The sequence below is a fragment of the Amblyraja radiata genome, chromosome 1, assembly GCF_010909765.2.
Source record: "Amblyraja radiata isolate CabotCenter1 chromosome 1, sAmbRad1.1.pri, whole genome shotgun sequence".
In the NCBI taxonomy this organism is placed as follows: domain Eukaryota; kingdom Metazoa; phylum Chordata; class Chondrichthyes; order Rajiformes; family Rajidae; genus Amblyraja; species Amblyraja radiata.
The window spans coordinates 106,432,900-106,457,595 of NC_045956.1; the positions used below are offsets into that span (position 1 = coordinate 106,432,900).

The 24,696-nt window shown below is 41.3% G+C and overlaps 1 protein-coding gene across 1 annotated transcript in view; it reads left to right on the forward strand.

Annotated features, from left to right (window-relative positions):
• The window catches only part of gabrb1 (gamma-aminobutyric acid type A receptor subunit beta1), a 288,316-nt gene that overhangs the window by 235,759 nt on the left and 27,861 nt on the right, over window positions 1–24,696 (forward strand). Inside the window, exon 6 of the mRNA XM_033028072.1 lies at window positions 12,442–12,579. Within this exon, the coding sequence (XP_032883963.1) occupies window positions 12,442–12,579 (138 nt within the window). The remainder of the gene's footprint in view (window positions 1–12,441; window positions 12,580–24,696) is intronic.

Sequence of the window (24,696 nt, forward strand, 5' to 3'; positions counted from 1 at the left end):
TCACTGGGAAAATCCTTGCCATGGAGATCGGGCTATGTACGAACGACATCGCAAATGGCTCCCAAAAGAAGCAGGGCCCTCAAGAGCACTTGGCACGCTACAGTCGTACTGCTAGACAGTCACTACCGACCTGGTAGTGGTTATCCACTTTGGTGGCAAAAACAGGAAAGTAGACTGTTATCTAAATGGTGGCCGATTAGGAAAAGGGGAGATGCAACGAGACCTGAGTGTCATGGTACACCAGTCATTGAAAGTAGGCATGCAGGTGCAGCAGGCAGTGAAAAAAGCGAGTGGTATGTTAGCATTCATAGCAAAAGGATTCGAGTATAGGAGCAGGGAGGTACTACTGCAGTTGTACAGGGTATTGGTGAGACCACACCTGGAGCATTGTGTACAGTTTTGGTCTCCAAATCTGAGGAAAGACATTCTTGCCTTAGAGGGAGTACAGAGAAGGTTCACCAGACTGATTCCTGGGATGTCAGGACTTTCATATGAAGAAAGACTGGATAGACTCGGCTTGTACTCGCTAGAATTTAGAAGATTGAGGGGGGATCTTATAGAAACTTACAAAATTCTTAGGGGGTTGGACAGGCTAGATGCAGGAAGATTGTTGCCGATGTTGGGGAAGTCCAGGACAATGGGTCACAGTTGAAGGATAAAGGGGAAATCCTTTAGGACCGAGATGAGAAAAAATATTTCACACAGAGAGTTGCGAGTCTCTGGAACTTTCTGCCACAGAAGGTAGTTGAGGCCAGTTCATTGGCTATATTTAAGAGGGAGTTAGATGTGGCCCTTGTGGCTAAAGGGATCAGGGGGTTTGGATAGAAGGCAGGTACAGGATACTGAGTTGGATGATCAGCCATGATCATCTTGAATGGCGGTGCAGGTTCGAAGGGCCGAATGGCCTACTCCTGCACCTATTTTCTATGTTTCTATGTTTCTATGTAAATGACGGGCAAATTACGTCGAAGTGGGACAGGCCTTTAAGGGATAGGATTTACTTGTAGGTGAAATAAAATGGTCTAATTAGGGACAACATGGTTTGTGGAGAAGTGTGAAGAAGGGTCGCAACCTGAATCATCAACCGTGCATGTCTTCCTGAGATGCAGCCTGACCAACCAAGTTACTCCAATATTTTGTGTTTTATTTAATGGTTTCTGTAGGATGGTCATGTCATAAAAGCTTGATTTACTTTTTTTGAGGAGGAGGCAAAGATGATTCACAAGAGTAGGGCTGTTGATGTAGCACGGATGTACAGAGGGATCTTGTGATCCAGGTCCTTGGCTCCCTGAAATTAGCAACCCAAGTAGATAGAATAATAAAGGAGACATGGTATACTTGCCTTCATCTATCAGGGCTTTAGCTGTAAGACACAGGAAGTCATATGTATGGGGGCTAGGGTTACATGGTAGTCTGTTGTTTGTGATATATATAAATGATGAACAAAAACATAGATGGGTTAGTTAGTAAGTTTGCAGATTACACAAAAATTGATGGAGTACGGACAATGAAGAAGGCTGTCAAAGAATGCAACAGGATATAGATCAGTTACAGATTTGGACATACAAATGGCAGATTAAGTTTCGGCTGAGCAAGTGTGAGGTGTTGTACTTTGGGAGGTCAAATGTAAGTATACAGTTAATGGCAGGACCCTTAACAGCATTCATGTTCAGACAGACCTTGTGGTCTAAATCCATAGCTCCCTGAAAATAGCAAGCCGAGTAGATAGAACGATAAAGGAGACAGATAAAGATAAAGGAGAAACGAGAAAGGAGGAGAAAGGATAAAGGATCTTTGACCATCTGTCTCATACACTGAGTATAAGACACAGGAAGTCCTGTTGCAGCTTTATAAAACATTGGTTAGGCCACTTTTGGAATATTGTGGCAGCTCTGATCACTCCATTAGAGGAAGAATGTGGCTTTGGAAAAGATGCAGATGAGGTTTACTACGGTGCAATCTAGATTGGAGGGCATAAGGAGAGGTTTGACAAACCTGGACGGTTTCTCCTGCAGGCTGAGGGGAGACCAGATAGAGGTTTATAAAATTATGAGTCAAGAGTGTTTTATTGTCATATGTCCCGGATGGGACAATGAAATTCTTACTTGCTGCAGCACAACAGAATATGTGAATATGTAAACATTGTATATAATGGGGGGAGAAAAGAAAAAGTTCAATAAATAACAAATATAGTGCAAATAACAAATAATTAGGAAAGGGGGAGATGCAACGAGACCTGGGTGTCATGGTACACCAGTCATTAAAAGTAGGCATGCAGGTGCAGCAGGCAGTGAAGAAGGCGAATGGTATGTTAGCATTCATAGCAAAAGGATTTGAGTATAGGAGCAGGGAGGTTTTACTGCAGTTGTACAGGGTCTTGGTGAGACCACACCTGGAGTATTGCGTACCTATTTTCTATGTTTCTATGTTTCTATAATATAGTATTTTTGCAGTTCAGAGCTCTTAACTTATTCGTTGTGTTTAATAGCCTGATGGCTGTGGAGAAGAAGGTGCATAGATAGGGTAGAGCAGTCAGAGCCTTTTTACCAGGGTGGGAATTGTCAAATATTAGAGTGTATAGCTTTAAGGTGAGAGGAGGACAATGTTAAAAATAATGCGTAGGGCAAGTTATATTACACAGAGTGTGATGGATGCCTGGAATGCGCTGCCAGGGCTGATGGTGTTAGCAGATATGATTATGGCATTTAAGAGGCATTTAGATAGACACATGGACATGCAGGGCATGGAGGGATATGGATTGTGTGCAGGCAGAAGGGATTTGTTTAATTTGGCATCATGTTTGGCACAGACACCATGGACTGAAGGGCCTGTTCCTGTGCAGTATGGTTCTATGTCCTACGACTGGAGAGATCTAATACATAGGGATTAGAAATGGTAGTTAAAAGTTTTAACAAATGCCATTTTGTGACATGATAGATGACAGAATCGTTTAGAAGAGATATAAAGAGTAATGGGAATGGGTATGTGTTAGGAGGAATAATCATACCGCAAAATATCAGTTGGGAATCCCCAAGTGCCCCAGAATCAGCATTGTTAAACATGATATCTGATGATCATTTTCTGATCTAATGTCCTGACTCACCATTTAGATCATTTTCTGATCTAATGAGTTTGACTCACGAATCCCAACGAGAAACGTTGTACGCCATACTATTTCACCAAGGTTCTGACCAAACTCCCACAGGAAACACCTCGTAAATAATAATTAGATCCTTCCCAAGGAAACCACAAGAAAAAAATATCAATTGGTAATGGCAAGTATTCCTTATACCAATAGACAATACCAATAGACAATACCAGTGGCAGGTCTGAATAGTGGTGACCAGTGTTTCCCAGTGTTCCACAAGATAGAGCTTGCACAGTAAAAATACAACATACTAGTGTTTATTTTAAATAAAACAAATTTAGAGTTGAAGATAAGAGTTAAAGCAGATGACACCTCCAGTTCACATGTATCACTCTTGCTCTTGTTGTAGATTCATATTGCTAGGGTATCAGGCCAAACTTCAAGGATTTCAACACATAATGTAGTGGGCACATTGATGCAGTAGCAAAGTGGTGCTACATGGGTGGAGGTTCCATATCACAAATGAGATGATAAATCAAACTTATTTGCTCCGAACTCAGTGGCAGCATCTCTGGAGAACATAGATAGACAGTGTTCTGGGTTAGGACTCTTTTTCAAACCCAGTCTGAAGAAGGGCCCACACCTGAAACATCATCTATCCGTAGACACAAAAAGCTGGAGTAACTCAGCGGGACAGGCAAAATCTCTAGGGAGAAGGGGACTTCCGGTGGTGCCATGGAGCAGTAAGAGGCGCTCCATTTAGCTCCGCTCTGAAAAATGCGTTAAAACGCGTTAAAATACCTGAAAAAGAAAAACAGACCGAATGAAAAACACTCACCGGCAGATGCCCGACGTAGCGTAAGTGACGTAATCAGAAATCGACGCAATATCGACTGGATACCGGTATTTTTAAATGAAAAAACGGGCTTGCAGAAGGAATCTGCCTACTCCACCTCTGAATAGACACAGATATCGAAGGCAGGTTCTGCAAGAAAAATAAACTTTTGAAGCATCTGAGGAACAAGGACATATTTCTACCATGGAAGTGCAAGCACAAGACCAAGCTTTAAGACTGGCTATGGTAAAAGACTTTGGAGAAATGCTGGCTGAAAAGCTTGGAAACTTAGAAGCAAAACTTGATGTTCAACTCAATGCTGGGAAAACAGAAATCTGCGGAAAGATTGACACTATACAAGCTCGAATCGAAGAGGTAAATTCCTCTTTGAAAGGAGAAATTAAAAGGGTCCAAGAGGATATCAGCAGTAAGTTGGAACCCATTCTCCTCACCTCAAAAAAACAAAACGACGCTATCAGAGAACTGGAGGCTGCTACTACAGATATTTCTCAGACAACTCAAAGACTGAAGAAAGAACTTGACCATGTTTCTGGGCAATTGGCCAGAATGACCGACAAATGCCTAGATCTCAAAGGTCGGTCTAAACGCCAAAACCTAAGAACTGTTGGAGTGAAGGACGGGAAGGAAGTTGGAAAAGATTCTCAGGTCTTCACTGCCGACTTACTTCAACAAGTATTTAAGCTGCCTGAGAGACCTAAAATTGACCGGGCACATCGAGCTCAGAGAGCCCGACCAGGAGCTGGAGCTCCACCAAGACAAATTATTCTTAAACTACAAGAGGTTGTCAAGAAGCGAGCACTTTTCACCAACTCGCGTGCTATCCTCAAAGACATACCAGGCTTAAGATATGGACTAATGTATCCAACCAAATTAAGGGTCACATACAGAGAATCGGAGCATTTCTTTATCGACCCAGAAGATGCATTTAAATATACGCAAGACTTAGCAGAGGATATAACAAAGGACAAGTAGATAAGTAACATTTGATAGAGCTCGGTATGAAAATGAATTGATTCTAACTGATTACTAGCAAGGCTATGCTTTACTGAACCTGCATGTTATATTGTGTGTTTAATTTACCCCTTTTATATATATTTATAAGGGGGTAGAATGATATAACGTGTTTTTAATAAAAAATGTATAAAAATGTTCATATAAGATGGCCGACAGGTTCACAGGCGGTTAAGTCTAGACTAACTTATCAGAGATAGATTGGAATGTATGCGGGGAGATTGTTCAAGGTCCGCATGTTTGTGAGGAGATTGGTCAAGGTCTCCTGAATAATTCAGCTTCGGAAACAATTTAAACTTATGATAATTATATAACACACTAAAAAATTATATAATTAAACCTATGATGATCACATAAAATACTAACAAACGTACTAAGCCGTTTATTTTAATCTAATACCTAATAGTCATGAGATTTACTAAATCTAGGTAAAGGTCAATGAATCTGTTTATATTCAAAATGTCGTTAATATCTATCTGATTGGGGGGGTGAGAATTCTCAGCAGTTGGCAGGTCAGAGCGAGAGGGAATATGTTAGAGAGCTGGTCGAGGAGGGGTAAGGTAATCAAGATTTAGGGGGGCAGTGGGTAGAGGAAGGAAGCGTAAGACGGCGATACAGTATGTTATTGGAAGGTGGATTCAGTGTGGACTAACAAGGGAACTTAGGTAGGGTGGGATAGTCAAGTAGAGAAGAGAGCAAGCCGAAAGTTCAGGCAGAAGGTAAGTCTAATAGAGAAAGAGGGGTTAAGCAAGTAAAGATGGGTAATGGGCAAGTTGTAGCAAGAAGTGAGGATGTTTAGAAGGAGTATTAGATTGATAGGGAAAGCAGTTGATGGCGGTTTGAGAGGGGAGGAGAGAGAGAGAGAGAGAGAGAGAGAGAAAGAGAGAGTTCTCGTGCTGCCTGTGGAACTGCTGGAGGTTCTAATTAACCCCTTTAAACCTGACGATTTTTAACCGGCTATGTATTTAACATACTAATTTCAATAAACAAGTTAAGAATTCTTATATCTCTATATTTCATCTTAAATAGTAAATATCCACTTAGATGTTATAAGAAGAAATCTAATTCTCTTAGATGAAATTATTTACGGATTTTTCTCCATTTTTTCTCTTTACATAATATCTTACTCAGTCCCTTTTTTTTAGTATTACTCTATACGGGGCAGAGCTAAATGTAATCAACATCCACGGAAGCTCACAAACAATATTCCACCAGGGGGTGGGCTACACGCACAGTATCTTTAAATGCTGTTTTTTTTTAATTATTTAGTTTATTTAGCACATTCTCAAGGCACTTTTTCTGTGATATACCTGCAGGGTTTTGAAATTGGGCTCACCCACCCAGTAACCAGAAGGTTGGTTTTATATATTGTGTTGCCCCATCTGAAACAAGGGAAACCATGTAAGCTCTAATGCAAGACGATCCTTTGAAGAAAACTGGAGGAATCACATTTTGTACTTGGAATATTAGGGGCGTTAAGGAGCCAATTAAAAGGGGTAAGATTCTAGCCCAATTAAAATCGATTAATGCTGATATAATATTTTTACAGGAGACGCACCTCAAAGATCAAGTGCATAACAGGCTGAAGGCTAACTGGATTGGCCAATTATATCACTCTACCTTTCTCTCCAATGCCAGAAGTACTGCAATTATAATGTAAAGGTATACCATTTAAACATAAAGCCACTATAGCAGATAAGGAGGGTAGGTACGTCATAGTATCTGGGGAGATATATTCTACCCCATTTACTATGGTGAATATCTACGCTCCCAACTTTGATAACCCACAATTTTCTAATAAAATAATTAATTTAATCTCAGATTCCACCCAGCAAAACCTGATAATTGGAGGAGATTTCAATTGTGTTTTGGATTAATATTTGGATAAATCCTCACAACAAAGGAGATATAACACAAAATCAAAATCCAGCAAACTCCTAAATACGTATATAAAACTTACAAATATAACAGACGTATGGAGGATTGCAAATCCATCCGGTAGAGAATATTCCTTTTATTCATCCGTACATAAAACGTAAACACGTATTGACTATTTTCTGGTGGACACAAAATTAATACTTTTTACAACAAATCCCAAATATCATAATAGTATTATTTCCGATCATTCCCCTCTAACCTTCTCCCTAAAACTAGAAGGAATCCACAAAAAAAAACCTACTGGAGATTTAATCCCCAAATATAAACTAACCCAGCTTGCTGTGAATATCTAAAACAACAGATGGAATTATTTTATGAGATAAATGATATTCCAGGTGTTTTGGCTTCGTTATTATGGGAATCTTTTAAAGCCTTTATCAGAGGTTCTATCATTTCATATCAAACATATCAAAATAAAAAGAACAGGACGGAACAACTGGAATTAGAAGAACAGATCAGACAGCTGGATTCAGAAACTGTGACAGATCCGTCTATCCGTAAACATAATAAGATAGCAGTATTAAAATTCAAGTTAAATCGAATTATCTCTGCAAGAGTTATCAGGCTATTTCAAATTACTAAACAGGAACATTTTGACTTTGGCGACAAACCGCATAAACTTCTCGCGCATCAGTTGAAAAAAATGGAAAAGGATCATACTATTCAAAAAATTAGATCAGAAAAAGGTGAACTGTTTACACTTTCAAAGGATATTAATGAAAGATTTGCACAATTCTATCAAAATTTATATACATCTAAAACTTCAGCAGAAACGATCAAAATTAAAAACTTCCTTGACAACTGTAATCTTCTGTCACTCAACGTGGCGGAACGTGAAGAATTAGGAGCGCACATCACAATTAAAGAAATCGAAGAGACTATTAATTCATTGAAGAATGGCAAAACGCCAGGTCCAGATGGGTTTAGTAATGAATTTCTATTAAAAAAATTATGATGTAATCTCCCCGTGTTTACAAGACTTTTATATACACGCATTTAAAGAACAGACGCCAGCACAAACCTTAGCCGAATCAACTATTACACTGATACCCAAAAAAGATAAAGATCTTGAAGAGCCGGGTTCATATAGAGCAATTGCCCTGTTAAATACAGATCAGAAAATATTAGCCAAAACCCTGGCAAGAAGACTAAGTAAATATGTTAATAAATTAATACATTCTGATCAAACTGGGTTTATACCCAAGAGACACTCGTTTAACAATTTGAGATGTCTGTTCAATATAATGTACTCACATAGAATGATAAAGGAAGACTTAGCAATCATTTCATTAGATGCAGAAAAAGCATTTGACCAAGTAGAATGGAAATATCTTTTTATAGTATTGCAAAAATTCCAATTAGGAGAAAACGTTATTTCATGGATAAAGTTGCTATATGACAAGCCGACTGCCAGAATACTAACTAATCAAATACTCTCACCTAAATTCCAGCTATCCAGGGGCAATAGACAGAGGTGTACATTAACACCCCTGTTATTTGCCCTTGCGATTGAACCTTTAGCAGAAAGTATACGAGTACATCCTAATATTCATGGTTATAATACTAAATATTCTAATAATAAAATATCATTGTATGCAGATGATATACTACTTTCTATCACAAATTCCCAAGTTAGCATTCCAAACAAACTAAATCTTATAGAGGAATTTGGTTCCTTTTCAGGATACAGAATAAACTCAAACAAAAGTGAAATTATGTCAATAAAGCCTCAAGATACGACACACTTTCTAACATTTCCTTTTAGAATTGCTACGGAAAAATTGGTGTTCACGTAACTAGAAAATATATTTCTCTATTTCAAGGGAAAACGAGAGATATAAACGATGATGTGGAGAGATAAAAATAATGAATGAAAGATATGTAAAAAAGTAACGATGATAAAGAAAACAGGCCATTGTTGTCGGTTTGTTGGGTGAAAATGAGAAGCTAGTGTGACTTGGGTTGGGGAGGGATAGAGAGCGAGGGAATGCCAGGGCTACCAGAAATTAGAGAAATCATTATCTTTCATTCATTGTTCTTTATCTCTCTTCGTCATCTTTTTTGGCAAACCAGCATCTGAAGTTCCTTGCGTCAACCTTATCTATTATCTCATGGAAGTAAAGTCTGCCAAGATACTATGTGAAGAAAAGCAAGGACAATTCTTTGTGATGGGCTGATAATGTGAGAGATGTTCTTTAAATGGAAATCCCTTTTCTTCCAAACTTCAATAGAGAATCAATTTAATAACTTCACAGGTTTAGAAGAAATGCAGATCAGTTTCCAGAATGGGTGTATGGGGACACAAAAAGCAGGGCTGTAAATTGTTTGACAAGATTTGTCCTTGATTGCATAACAAATGCCTTCATACGGCAGCAGCTGGGATTTGTTCACTTTAAGGAACTGAATTTTGTAAGGAAATGAAAACACACATTGTTGAGCACATGACCAAGGCTGAATTTCTATTTAAATGTAATAAGAAAGGAACATCACTTTTTATAAACTCTTCAAAGAGTAAATGCACAGTGTTTTTTTACCAAGAGTAGAGGAATCGAGACCAGGAGGACATAGGTTTAACGTGGGAGGGATAAGATTTAACAGGAACCTCAGCGGCAACTTTTTCCACACAGATGGTGGGGGGTATGTGGAACGACCTTCCAGAGGAGCTATCAGAGGAGTTGAGGCACGTACTATAATAACATTTTTTTTTTAAACATTTGGACAGGTACATGGATAGGAAAGGTTTGGAGGAATATGGGCCAAACGCAGGCAAGTGGGATTAGAGTAAATGGGGTATCATGGTTGGCATGGACAAGTTGGGCCAAAGGGCCTGTTTCCATGCTGTATCACTCTGTGAAAACTAGGCGTACAGATACAAAATTACACAAATGCTTGGATGAATGAGTAAAAACAAACAAGAATTAGAAATAAGGATGATCATAGACACTGAAGGAAATAGCAAGAAACTGACAACCAATTTTGCATATCAAGAATGAGATTTTTACTTACCATTTGGTCAAACCCAAATGCAGCATAACTAAACTTGCCAAGTAACTTTATGTCAATTGCCTCAAAGATCTAAACTGAATTGTGCAACAAAACAAAATGTTATCATTAGACAAAACACCAAGTGCTGGAGGAACTCAGCGGGACAGACAGCATCTGTGTAGGGAATGGATAAATAACATTGTGGGGCAAGACACTTCTTCAGACAGATTGTAGTAGGGGGGTGAAAGGTGCAAAGGAGACGTGGGGGTGAGGCAAAGCTTGGCAGGATATATAGGTAGATACAGGAGAAGGGTTAAAGGAAGAGTCTCATCCCAAAACGTCACCTTTTCTTCAGAGATAATGCCTGTCCGGACAATTTAATCCAACATTTTATGTCTATCTTCGACATAAACCAGCAACTGCTGTTCCTCCCGACACAGGAGAGGGGGAATTGATTGGCAGATGAGTGGAGTAAATGACAAAGGCTGGGGGTGAAAAGAAGGCAAAAGGTGTTAGTTGAGAAGAGAAGAGGTGGAGTGAAATGTAAAGCCTGAGGGAGGAATATAGGTGGAAGGGAACAGGAGGGAGGAGAAAGTGGAATATAAGGGAAATGGGGATGGGAGATCTGAAGCTGGTGGATAAGGCAGCAGATAGTCCTGTATTAGATAGATGACCCTTTGTTGGAGTACACACACAAAAAGCTGGAGTAACTCAGCAGGTGAGGCAGCATCTCTGGAGAAAAGAAATAGGTAATGTTTCGGGTCGAGATACTATAACAGACTGAGAGTCAGAGAAAAGGTAAACGAGAGATATGGACGGTGATATAAAGAGATATAGAACAAATGAATGAAAGATATATAGATCTGTTGGGGCATTTTGGGTTTGTGTAAAAATTAGGCAGGACCTACTTTGCTTTTTGTGGAAGCCACAAGAAATTCTAGCGCATTTGTCAGAACATAAGTCTGATATGATGGTTTCTACCCATTTCCCTCAGTCCTAAATCTAGGAACCGAGGGGATTTTACTCTAAAACACATTGCTGCTAATAATCTGAAATTTTCTCAGAAAAAGACAGGAAAGATTAGTTTGATATAATTGAAGTAAAGGAACCACATTTCTTTATGAGAAACAGAAACACTGACAGATTCACTGATAATCATTAATCATACCATTCTGATTTCTGTGATAATGGTTCAAAAAAATGTAATAACTAATTGATTGATGGAATATCCAAATCTTCATAATCTTCTGGGGGAGGTTTACCATTTGGGGAGTAGCGAATCCGACTGCACAATCAAAACCAATAGCATTCGCATACTCTTAGTCGCAGGTGAGTGAATCACGGTGGTGATTAAAACATTAACAATTACGAAGATGCAATAAACTAGAGTACTGGACTTTTTTAAGGAGTATTCACTGTTCTGAGACACGCAGGAGCCAAATTGGACACAAATATCTCCCGCAACCTTCAGTGGATAATGACCAGATTATCTGTTTTGGAAATTTGCACAAAGATTTTTTTTTAAATAGCCAGGATCACTGGGAAGCCATCAGTGTGCAATAAAGATGAGGTGAGAGTTTTTCTTTCAGGGAGTTGTTTGGCTTTGGTACTTCCTCAAAGGGCAATGGAATCAGAGGCTGAATATTTTTAAGGCAGAAGTAGACAAATTCTTGATAAGCAAGGGAGTAAAAGGTTACCAGGGATAGGCATGAATGTGAAACTAAGGTTACAGCCAGATAAGCCATGAACTTCTTGGATGACAGAACAAGCTAGAGGGAGCGAGTGGCCTAATATGTATGTTGCTCCTAATAGAAACATAGAAAAATAGAAAATAGGTGTAGGACTAGGTAATTCAGCCCTTTGAGCCAGCAGCGCCATTCACTATGATCATGGCTGATCATCCAAAATCAGTACCCCGTTCCTGCCTTTTTCCCCATATACCTTGATTCCGTTAAACCCCTAAGAGCTATATCTAACTCTCTCTTAAGGCAGAGAATTCCACAGATTCCCAACTCTCTGGGTGAAAAAGTTTTTCCTCATCTCAGTCTTAAATGGCCTACCCATTATTCTTATACTGTGACCTCTGGTTCTGGACTCCCCGACATTGGGAAATTTTTTCCTGCATCTAGCCTGTCCATTCCCTTAAGAATTTAATATGTACCAGTTGCTCCTAATAAGTATGTTCATGGGACACTGTTTGTAGCTCCTTTTCAAAACATTGTTAAAATACTTCTTATATCCAGCTGAAATTGCAGAACTGGCCACCGTTTAACATTTCATCCAAGAGGCGACTCCACTTGTCCTCAGTGCTTCATAGTTGTGACAGTCACCTGTTTGTGTTCAGCTCTGTGGAGTGGGACATGGACCACAATTTCCTGCTTCAAAGAAAGGCCTGTTGCCACTGAGCCAGTTGCCACAGTAACCGCATTACTGCTGATAACTTTCACTTTGTTGCTACATTTAACAAATAAAAGTTTTCATTTTTCCAAGCATTGACAAAACATTTAAAGAGACTTACTGCTTTTGTGAAGGTGTTCCAATTCGTTGCTGTTGTGTTTTCTAGATGGGTACACAACAGATGACATTGAATTTCAGTGGACAGGTGGCCGTTATGCAGTCACAGGAGTGGAGAAGATCGAACTGCCACAGTTTTCCATTGTCGAGCACAAACTAGTGTCAAAGAGAGCAGTTTTTGCCACAGGTAAGCAATTTGATGGAAAGTAGTTGCTACAATTTAAGTTGCTGACTTCCATGTGACCGTTCACGATAACTAAAGTCACAGATAGAAACTGGTATTTAGTGTAACTATTTTACTGAATTAAATTGGATGCAAGGCAAATCATTTTAACAGTGAAAATCCCTGTGCCAAATCACTATAGGGGTTGATACCACCAGACACTATGGGGGAATTTTGTAGGCAAACCCAGTGGATATTTGAGGGAAACAGAGATGTCCATGATGAAGAAAATTAGAACTCTGATTCTTGTTAATCAGAAAGTCATAAGAGCAAAAATCAAAGTGCTGGAGGAACTCAGTAGCATCTGTCCTTTTGCTCTTGTTTTCTGCTCTTGTAAATCAGCACTTTATTCAACAACCATCGATGTCAACTTAAGGGCCTGTCCCACTTGGGCGACATTTGGGCAACATTTAGGCGACAGCCTAAAAAGAGGTTGTCGCGTCGTGGTCGGGTCGTGACACGGGCGTGATGCGGGCGTGACGCGTGGTGAGGGGTGGTGACGCATGCAGTGACGTGCGGTAATGCGCGGCGCTTCCCTGTTGCCCCAGGATTTTGAAATGTTCAAAATCCTGGGGCGACATTTGGGTGTCTCATCATGTCGTGTGCCCTGTCACACACTGACGTAAGCTGTCCTGTGCGTGATGCCCGGTTATGGTTAGGGTTAGGGTTGGGGTTAGGGACCACAGATGGGCTGTAAAATATTCTTCCTTCAATCCATGGATTTTAAACATTAATATATTAAAATTAATACAATAAACTCAATTGTGCAAATAAAAAGATGTCTGAGTTGTTCAGTTTTATTTACAGATGTATTGCTCAGCTTCCAGATGCAATCACCGTCTCTATAACTTTCACAGGGATGTATTCAGTGAGTGTAGACTGAGCTCCCCCATTCCCCCCTCCCGCCCCATCCCTCCTTCTCCACTCCTTCTCCTTCTCCTTCTCCCCTACCCTACTCCCCTCCCCTCTCCCCCCTTCTTTCCTTCCCCCCTCCCCACTCCACTTTTCTCCCCCTTCTCCACTCCCCCCTCCCCTCACATCCACTTAGAAACATAGAAACATAGAAAATAGGTGCAGGAGTAGGCCATTCAGCCCTTCGAGCCTGCACCGCCATTCAAAATTATCATGGCTGATCATCCAACTCAGTATCCCATTCCTGCCTTCTCTCCATACCCCCTGATCCCTTTAGCCACAAGGGCCACATCTAACTCCCTCTTAAATAGAGCCAATGAACTGGCCTCAACTACCTTCTGTGGCAGAGAATTCCACAGATTCACCACTCTCTGTGTAAAAAATGATTTTCTCATCTCGGTCCTAAAAGACTTCCCTCTTATCCTTAAACTGTGACCCCTAGTTCTGGACTTCCCCAACATCGGGAATAATCTTCCTGCATCTAGCCTGTCCAACCCCTTAAGAATTTTGTAAGTTTCTATAAGATCCCCCCTCAATCTTCTAAAATCTAGCGTGTACAAGCCGAGTCTATCCAGTCTTTCTTCATATGAAAGTCCTGCCATCCTAGGAATCAGTCTGGTGAACCTTCTCTGTACTCCCTCTATGGCACTTCTCCCCCTCTCCCTCCCTTCTCCCATTCTCCAACCTGTGCCTGTGCCAGCTAGATGCCTGTGCATCCATGCCTGTGACAGCTAGATCCCACTAATAGTACTGCACAAAGGCCACATCATCTGTTTTAGTAACATTGACTATGGTATAAATGCAGACTTTTGGAACAACACCCCCCCCCCCCCCCCTGTGCCCCCTCGCCTTGCTTCAAAATGGGTGGTGGGTATTTAGACTCAGTGGCCGGAGCTGGTGGGTGGCACTGGTACATTGACAACATTATCTGTACCCAGTTGTAAAGCCCGCTGCCTCTGGGGGTTTGGAGAGACCATTAGAAGAGAGATCTGCCTCTGGGACAACTCGTGGCCAACAGTTTAGTTCCCATGAGGAGCAGGCAGAACATTGGGGATTTGAGTCTAACTCCTGGGGCCCCTGTGTCACATTTAGTTCAGAGATACGGTGCCCTTCGGCTCACCGAGTCCGCACTGACCAATGTTCCCCCGCACACTATCCCATACACGCTAGGGACAATTTATACTTATATCAAGCCTATCAACCTAGAGTTAGGGTTATGGTTACGATTAGGGCTAGGGTTAGGGCTAGGGTTAAGGTTAGGGTTAGGGTTAGGGTTAGGGTTAGGGTTAGGGCTAGGGTTAGGGTTAGGGTTAGGGTTAGGGTTAGGGTTAGGGTTAGGGTTAGGGTTAGGGGTAGGGTTAGGGTTAGGGTTTCCTCCCGCACTCCAAAGGCACATAGGTTTGTATTAATTGTCCCTAGCGTGTGTAGGATAGTGTGTGGGGGATCGCTGGTCGCAGGCTGGGTCCACAAATGGGGGGGCGTCGAGGAAAGTGGGGGGGGGGAGAATGGGTGAAGGGAGGGAGAGGGGGAGAAGGGGATGTGAGGGGAGGGGGTAGTGGATAAGGGGGAGAATAGTGGAGCGGGAAGAAGGGAGGAAGAGGGGAGAAGGGAAGAAGGGGTGGAGAGGGGAGGGGAGAAGGGTAGGGGGGAGTGGAGAAGGAGGGATGGAAGCGGACCAATACATCTATAAATAAAACTGAACGACTCAGACATCTTTTCATTTGCACAATTGATTTTATTGTATTAATTTTAATATATTAATGTCTAAAATCCATGCATTGGAGGAATTTTACAGCCTCAACCCTAACCGGGCGTCAACCGCATGACAGCATATGTCAGCGTGTATGTCGGCAACTTGACGGTTTTACACAGGAGGGCTGGTCCCCCAACACAATATTCCACCTCTCCACCAATTCCAATATTGGTGGCCAGTGGGGGGGGGGCTTTCTGGTGCGTTATAGTATGGGTGTTGTGGGCTGAAGGGACTGGTTACCAGAGGGCTAGTATGGACATTGTGAGCCAAATGGATTGGGCCGACGGCTCAGTCACTCAAGCCTGTTGTGCTAGCAGCTCACTGGTGGGCTGGCAGTTGACTCACGGCTAGTCCCTGAAATTCCATTTCAAGCAGGGTGCAAGGCCACCAAATTCAAGTGCAGTTTCTTACCACTTCAAGCAGGGTGCAAGGCCACCAAATTCAAGTGCAGTTTCATACCATTTCAAGCAGGGTACAAGGCCACTAAAGACAGCGAGTCGTGACCTCTCCCTCCTCCATCTTGCAGAGACTGAGCCATGCCCACATTTCTGGGTTTTATAGTCCCACCCCCCTTCCACCAGAGGGGCGTGGACTTCATGGCGTGATTGACAAGAGAGAGAATCTCAACATTTTTTAAACACTAATAAATCTTTTATTTTTCATCGATGGGAAAAATCCTCGGCACCTGATGTGCGGAGGAGAACTCTGAGTAAGATGGCCAAAAATAACAGCCGTACGTGGTAGAGTTTTTTCTACAATCAATATAAAGCGCAAACAGGAAGTGGTCAAGATTAGACTTTTAATTATATAGAAGGCAAGGCAACTTTAATTATGCAAGGCAACTTTAATTAGGCAACATAGCTTCAGCATTTCCAAACCAAAGGCAACACAAGTTTAGCATTTCCAACCCAAAGGCAACACAACTTTAGCATTTCCAAACTATATTTTCAAACCACATTAAGGGCACTGACAGGTCAGTAAAACCACTCACAGTTTAGTAGACATGCGTTCAGTGTTATTCAAAGCTCAGACTCCCGTGGATTTTGAAGAAACAGCAACAAAGTGAAGCAGGAAAAAGCACTGATTGGCTCTAGCCCGAGTGGGAGGAGAGTAAGAAGTGAGTCAGAGGGGGAAAACAGTTGAAAAGGAGAGGCAAAGCACAGGCAGACTTAACTCAGAGCTCCCGTGGATTTTGAAGAAACAGCAACAAAGAGAAGCTGGAAAGCAAGTGGAGTGCCACAAGGCTAGGTGTTGGGGCCGCAACTTTTTACCATATATATTAATGATTTGGAAGAGGGAATTAGGAGCAACACTAGCAGGTTTGCAGATGACATAACGCTGGGTGGCAGTGTGAACTGTGAAGGGGATATTAGGAGGTTGCAGGGTGACCTGGACAGGTTGAGTGAGTGGGCAGATGCGTGGCAGATGCAGTATAATATAGATAAATGTGAGGTTATCCACTTTGGCGCCAAAAACAAGGGGGCAGATTATTATCTCAATGGGGTTAGGTTAGGTAAGGGGGAGGTGCAGCGAGACCTGGGAGTCCTTGTACACCGGTCACTGAAAGTTGGCTTATAGGTACAGCAGGCAGTGAAGAAAGCTAATGGAATGTTGGCCTTCATAACAAGAGGATTTCAGTATAGGAGTAAAGAGGTTCTTCTGCAGTTGTATAGGGCTCTGGTGAGACCACATCTGGAGTATTGTGTACAGTTTTGGTCTCCTAATTTGAGGAAGGACATCCTTGTGATTGAAGCAGTGCAGCGTAGGTTCCCGAGATTGATCCCTGGGATGGCGGGACTGTCATATGAGGGAAGATTGAAAAGACTAGGCTTGTATTCACTGGAGTTTAGAAGGATGAGGGGATATCTTATAGAAACATATAAAATTATAAAAGGACTAGACAAGCTAGATGCAGGAAAAATGTTCCCAATGTTGGGCGAGTCCAGAACCAGGGGCCACAGTCTTAGAATAAAGGGGAGGTCATTTAAGACTGAGGTGAGAAAAAACTTTTTTACCCAGAGAGTTGTGAATTTATGGAATTCCCTGCCACAGAGTTGGAGGACAAATCACTGGATGGATTTAAGAGAGAGTTAGATAGAGCTCTAGGGGCTAGTGGAGTCAAGGGATATGGGGAGAAGGCAAGCACGGGTTATTGATAGGGGACGATCAGCCATGATCACAATGAATGGGGATGCTGGCTCGAAGGGCTGAATGGCCTCTTCTTGCACCTATTTTCTATGTTTCTATGAAAAAGCACTGATTGGCTCTAGCCCGAGTGGGAGGAGAGTTAGAAGTTAGTCAAAGGGGGAAAACAGTTTAAAACTGAGGAATTTGGTTTGTAAAATTGGTAAATTAGGCAATTTATCGGTCAATATAAGCAAGACGGCTCTTAGGGAGCGGCAGTGAGGGAGCGGTCTTGTGAGTAAATTGTGAGTCTTTGTCTCGAGAGTCTTCGGTGAGGAGGCTGAGGTTAGGAGGCTACACATAAAGTGCGAGAGGACGGAATGCGGTGAACACATGTCGGGGCAGATGAGATAGTGTGAGGCTTGCAGAATGTGGGAGCCCAGGGACACAGATGGAGCCTCTGGCTGCTACAACTGTGGCAAGTGTGTCCAGCTTCAGCTCCTAAAGGACCGTGTTGGGGCACTGGAGAAGCAGCTGGATGACCTCAGGGCCATCCGGGAAAACGAGCGTTTCCTGGACAGGACCTACAGTGAGGTAGTCACGCCGAGGTTCCGGAAAGAACCAAGGTGTGTGACGGAGAGAAAGGGTGGAAATCGTGGAGTGCAGAAGACCCAGGTGGCTGTGCCTAATGTAAACAGGTACACCCTCTAGGGAACTATCCGGGGAGACGATGTTTCCAGTCCGAGCGGCGGACACGTCGGTGGCTCCAATCCTGGAGATGACTCGACCGGCGAGACCGACGTCGGGCAGAGCCCTAGTGGTGGGTGACTCCATTATCCGAGGAGAGGACAGGAGATTCTGTGGCGGCAGACGAGATGCGAGGATGGTCTGTTGCCTCCCTGGTGCCAGGGTTCAGGATGTCTCGAGCCGAATTCTGAACATCCTCGAGAGAGAGAAGGTGAACAGCCGGCAGTAGTTGTGCATGTAGGCACAAACGACATCGGGTAGAAGAGGAAGGAGGTTCTTCAACATGACTTCAGAGAGTTGGGAAGAAGACTGAAATGCCGGACTTCTAGGGTGATTATCTCTGGATTGCTTCCAGTACCACGTGCTAGTGAGGACAGGAACAGGGAGATAGGGGATCTGAATGTGTGGCTGAGGGGCTGGAGCAGGGAGAAAGGATTTAGATTTATAGACCACTGGGATCTCTTCTGGGGTAGGGGTGACCTGTACAAAAGGCACCGGTTACACCTTAACTGGAGGGGGTCCGACATTCTGGCAGGCAGGTTTGCTAGTTCTACACGTGTGGGTTTAAACTAAATAGTGGGGGGGAGGGATTGACAACTTGGGTGTATAAAGATGGAGTTGAAGGGGAAGTGGCTACAGGAAAAATTACAAAGGATTCTCGATTTAATGGGAACGAAAGCTTGAGAATGGACAACAGAGTAAGGTCAGGGCCAATTGCGAGGGGGGAAGTGAATATGGACGTCAAAGTGCTGTATATGAATGCGCGAAGTATAAGGAATAAAGTGGACGAACTTGAGGCACAGTTAGAAACTGGCAAGTATGATGTTGTGGGAATTACTGAGACATGGCTGCAAGAGGGCCAGGGCTGGGAACTGAATATTCAAGGGTATACCTCCTATCGAAAAGACAGACAGGTGGGCAGAGGGGGTGGGGTTGCCCTGTTGGTGAGGAATGAAATTCAGTCCCTTGCAAGGGGTGACATTGAAACAGGAGATGTGGAGTCAGTATGGATAGAACTAAGGAATTGTAAGGGTAAAAAGACCCTAATGGGACTAATCTACTGACCCCCAAACAGTAGCCTGGATATAGGGCCCAAGTTGAATCAGGAGTTAAAATTGGCATGTAGTAAATGTAATGCTGTGGTTGTTATGGGAGATTTCAACATGCAGATAGACTGGGAAAATCAGGTTGGTACTGTACCCCAAGAAAGGGACTTTGTAGAGTGCCTTTGTGATGGATTCTTAGAACAGCTTGTATTGGAGCCTACCAGGGAGAAGGCAATTCTGGATTTAGTGTTATGTAATGAACCGGATTTGATAAAGGACCTCGAGGTTAATGAGCCATTAGGAGGCAGTGACCATAACATGGTCAGGTTTAATCTACAATTGGAGAGGGAGAAGAATAGATCGGAGGTGTCAGTGTTGCAGTTGAATAAAGGGGACTGAGGGAGGAGCTGGCCAAAGTTGACTGGAAAGATACACTAGCAGGGATGACAGTGGAACAAAAATGGCAGGTGTTTCTAGGAATAATTCAGAAGGTGCAGGATCAGTTCATTCCTAGGAGGAAGAAAGATTCCAAGGGGAGAAAGGGACGACCATGGCTGACAAGGGACATCAGGAACAGTATAAAAATTAAAGCGAAGAAGTACAACGTAGCAAAGATGAGCGGGAAGCAAGAGGATTGGGTAATGTTTAAAGAACAACAGACGATAACCAAAAAGACAATACGGGGAGAAAAGATGAGGTACGAAGGTAAGCTAGCCAAGAATATAAAGCAGGATAGTAAAAGCTTCTTTAGATATGTGAAGAGGGAAAAATTAGTTCACCCTTATTGTTCGCATTGGTGATAGAACCATTGGCAAAAAAAATTAGATCTGAACCTGAAATATATGGCTATAATACTGATACAACAATTAATAAAATTTCTTTATATGCAGATGATGTTTTGATTTATATTACAAAACCGGAAATTAGTATTCCCAACCTGCTAAACATTATAACTAAGTTTGGTGCATTTTCTGGGTATAGGATTAATTGGGATAAAAGCGAGATTATGCCAATAACAGGAATAAATCTTAATACATTACAACAATACCCATTAAAAGTAGTTACAGACAAACTTAAATATTTAGGGATTAACGTAACTAAAACTCATAACTCATTAATAAAATCCAACTATCCTCAACTATTAGATAAACTTAGAAAAAATATTTTATATTGGAAAACACTGCCTATATCCATGATTGGTAGAATAAGTGCCATAAAGATGGTATTTCTACCGCAGTTGTTATATTTGTTTCAGGCTATTCCTTTTTTTCTTCCGAAAACTTTTTTTTAAAAAATTGATAATATTGTCAATAGCTTTATTTGGGATTATAAAAATCACAGAATAAATAAAAAACATCTATGCAAAGCTAAGATAAATGGAGGATTAGCACTTCCAAACTTTTTATATTATTTTTGGGCTGTTCAGATTAAGAATATGAATTTCTGGTGGGTAAATATGGATCATGAACCGACATGGTTAAATATAGAAAAGGAGGACTGTCTACCTTTCAATGTAGGTTCGATAATTTTTGCACCAACGGAAGTACAAAAAAAATATTATAAAGACAACCTAATAATATATAATAATAGACGTATTTGGAAACAAATAGTTAAGACTCTACACTTGGATAATCTCTCATTTAGATTACCAATTATGAATAATCCAGCGTTTAAACCTGCTATATTAGATGGGGGGTTTAAACAATGGGATGATTTAGGAATTACAAGGATAGAACATCTGTATAGAAAAGGAAAATTTCTTTTATTCCAGGAGTTACAAGATATTTATGGATTGTCTCCACAACATTTGTTTAGGTATTTACAAATTAGAGATTATATTAAATCCAATACACAAGATTATAAAAATAAAGAAGCAGGATTGTTAGATGAACTGTTTAATTTATATCCAAATACAGAAAAATTAATAGCCTATATATATAACATCATTTTGGATAAGGAGAATCCAATAACGGAAGTATATCGTCAAGCATGGGAAAATGAAATGGGATTGGCTATAACAAAAGAAAACTGGGAAGAAAGTCTACAACGAATACACCGGTGTTCATTAAACGCCAGACATATACTGATACAATTTAAAGTATTATATAGGTTACATTATTCGAAAACTAAATTAAATAGTATTTTTCCGAATCTCTCCGCTATTTGTGATAAGTGCAAGAAAGCAGAGGCAAATTTAATACATAGTTTCGTTACATGTCCTAAATTGAATTATTACTGGACAGAAATCTTTAAAGTTATTTCTGAAGTCATCAAAGTTAAATTGGACCCTAACCCAAAGCTAATAATATTTGGAATTCCGGATTTACATCTATCACTTACAGTAAATCAAAGAAATTTCTTTGATTACTGTTTAATAATTGGAAAAAAAATCATATTGAAATTTTGGAAGGGAACATTATCCCCCACAACCAAAATGTGGGCAACAGAGATGATGGAGACGTTACATCTGGAAAGAATTAGATTTGTCCTATTGGACAAGTATAATTCTTTTGAACAGATATGGTCTCCATATATACAGTATTTAGAGAAGTAGCTGTTCTTGGCAACACAGCTCGACGTGCACCCTGCGGGATTTGGTGAGAATAATTCATTTTTATATTGGAATTACATATATGTCTTTATTGATACTATCACTTGTAGTAGTGTTATTAATAATACATATTGTGGTTACTAAAAATGATTTTTATTTTTTTTTTTTTTTTTTTTCGTTTCTCTTTTCTTTCTTATATATAATCAAATTATTATTTAATCACTCTCTTAATGATTTATTCTTTCTCTATTCTTTCTCTATCATTATTTCTAAAAAAACAGTAGATAAGTATTACTAGTGTTTTACTTAATGCAAATTGAATTAATTTGATATAAAGTTGTTTGAAGCATTGTAATTGATTACCTTTAATAAAAAAATATATTAAAAAAAGATATGTGAAGAGGGAAAAATTAGTTAAGAACAAAGTTGGACCCTTGAAGACTGAAAAAGGTGAATTTATTATGGGGACCATGGAAATGGCAGATGAGTTGAACAGGTACTTTGGATCTGTCTTCACTAAGGAGGACACAAACAATCTTTATAGTATGGCTCACCCTTGTCCATTTTCCTAGTTACATCTTCAAAAAAATTCCAGAAGATTAGTCAAGCATGATTTCCCCTTCGTAAATCCATGCTGACTCGGACCGATCCTGTTACTGCTATCCAAATGTGCGGCTATTTCATCTTTTATAATTGACTCCAGCATCTTCCCCACCACCGATATCAGACTAACTGGTCTATAATTCCCTGTTTTCTCTCTCCCATTTAAACTCCTCTTTGTCCCATGGCTATACTGACCTTCCTGTCCTGGGCCTTCTCATTGCCAGAGTGAGGCGATGAAGGAACAGCACATCATATTCTGCTTAGGTAGCTTACAAACCGACAATATAAACAGTGAATTCCCCAATTGCAACTAACTAGCAATTCCCCCCACCCCCCAGGAGCACCATTTAACTTTAATTTCCTATCTCCTTTGTGCCCCACCTCAACTCTCATCTAACGCTCCCTTCCTCCTCCTCTTCCACCTACATTCCTTCCTCTAGCTTCACAATTTGCAACTCTTCCATCATTTTGTCTCACACCTTCTGCCTTTTCATCCCTGGCCTTTATCCAACCATCTGTTTATCAAAAATCCCCCTCACCTGTATCCACCTATTACTTGCCAGGCTTACTGTGCCCCTCCTCTCTTCCAGTTTCCCCTCCCGCCACCCAGCACAATCAGTCTAAAGAAGGGGCGGCACTGTGGTGCAGTAGAGTTGCTGTCCTATTGCTATCTCTTAATATTGAGGGAGGAAATATTAACACCCGGAGGATATCCATGTGATCACAGGGAGAAAATGCAAACTTCATATCAACAGCACCGCTGGTCAAAATTGAACTGTGCTGCTTGAAGCTGAGGCAGGAGCATTAAATGCTGTGCCAGTGCATCACTCACTTTGCTGCTGTTTGAAAAATCCAACCTTTTATGTTTGCATCGACTTACATGAAGCAATCAGCAAAAATTCTAAAATGTAACTTCTACAGTGCCCTCCATAATGTTTGAGACAAAGATCCATCATTTATTTATTTGCCTCTGTACTCCATAATTTGAGATTTGTAATTTAAAAAATCACTTGTGGTTAAAGTGCACATTTAGATCAAAGCCATTGATTCTGTTGGATTATAGATGCAAAAGGGTCAGTTGAAAATTATTTTATCACAATTTGAATTTGTTAGCTGCTATAAACCAGATGCACAACTCAGAAAAAAACTTCAGATGCTGGAAATCAGAAATAAAAATAGAAAATGCTCGAAATTCACAACAGGTTAGGCAGCATCTGAGGAGAGAGAATGAGAGTTTACATTTTACGACAATGTATTTATGCAACGTTCTGCTGAAGGTTCATGAATTCGAAACGTTTAAGGGCCTGTCCACTTGGGTGACTTTTTAGGCGAGTGCAGGAGACTCTGTGCTCGCCTCATGATCGCCACAAGGTCTCTACATGTTCGCTGGTGGTCTCTGGCGAGCCCTTCATGGTTGCGAGGAGTTCCCGCATTCTGGGAACTAGTCGCGGCCTCAGTATGTTCACCGCAAATTTTTCAACATGTTGAAAATTATTCTGCGACCAAACATTGGTCGCCATGGAGAAAACCGATAATCCTGTAGTCATAGGTGAAGTTGTAGTGGGGTCGCCATATAGCTTTGGGTAGTCAAGGTAGTCGTAGGTAGTTTTAGTTAATCGCCTTTGCTGACCGGGCATTTTCATTGGCTCATTGGGGGGAAAAAACGTAAGCACAAGTTTTCAGAACCAAGATTAACCGACCGGTAATATTAAATGCCCGCCGAACTTCACAGCTGGTGTATCTCTGGCTTATTAAAAGTTGTCTGGCTTCTCCCTCCTTCTCCACACACCCATCTTTTAAAGGACTTACATTACACTGTGCTAGCCGTCTTAACCTGTGTGTCTGTATCACCTTGGCTTTGCACCGTGTGAATTTCAGGCAGCGCTCCCCTGCTTTCCCTGGCCCCGCCTTTGCAGTGTGTGTGTGTGTGTGTGTGTGTGTGTGTGTGTGTGTGTGTGTGTGTGTGTGTGTGTGTGTGTGTGTGTGTGTGCGTGTGTGCGTGTGTGCGTGTGTGCGTGTGTGCGTGTGTGCGTGTGCGTGCCTGACAGTCGCCATTCCATTTCCTGGTTTTTCAGGCGACTGCCGCGAACATGACAGTCGCCGGCAGTCCGCTGAAAACTCGCCTAAGTGGGACAGGCCCTTGACTCTGTTTCTCTCTCCACCCATGCTGTCAACCAGTTGAATATTTCCATAATTTTCTGCCTTTACTCCTACCAAACATTCAGTGAATAATTAGCTGCGTGCGTAATGAGTCCACAGATATTTAGCGTTCCATTTTGACCTCGACAGGTACACAAAACATTGATTCATTCCAACTGCTCAATGTAGAATTAATTAAACAACTA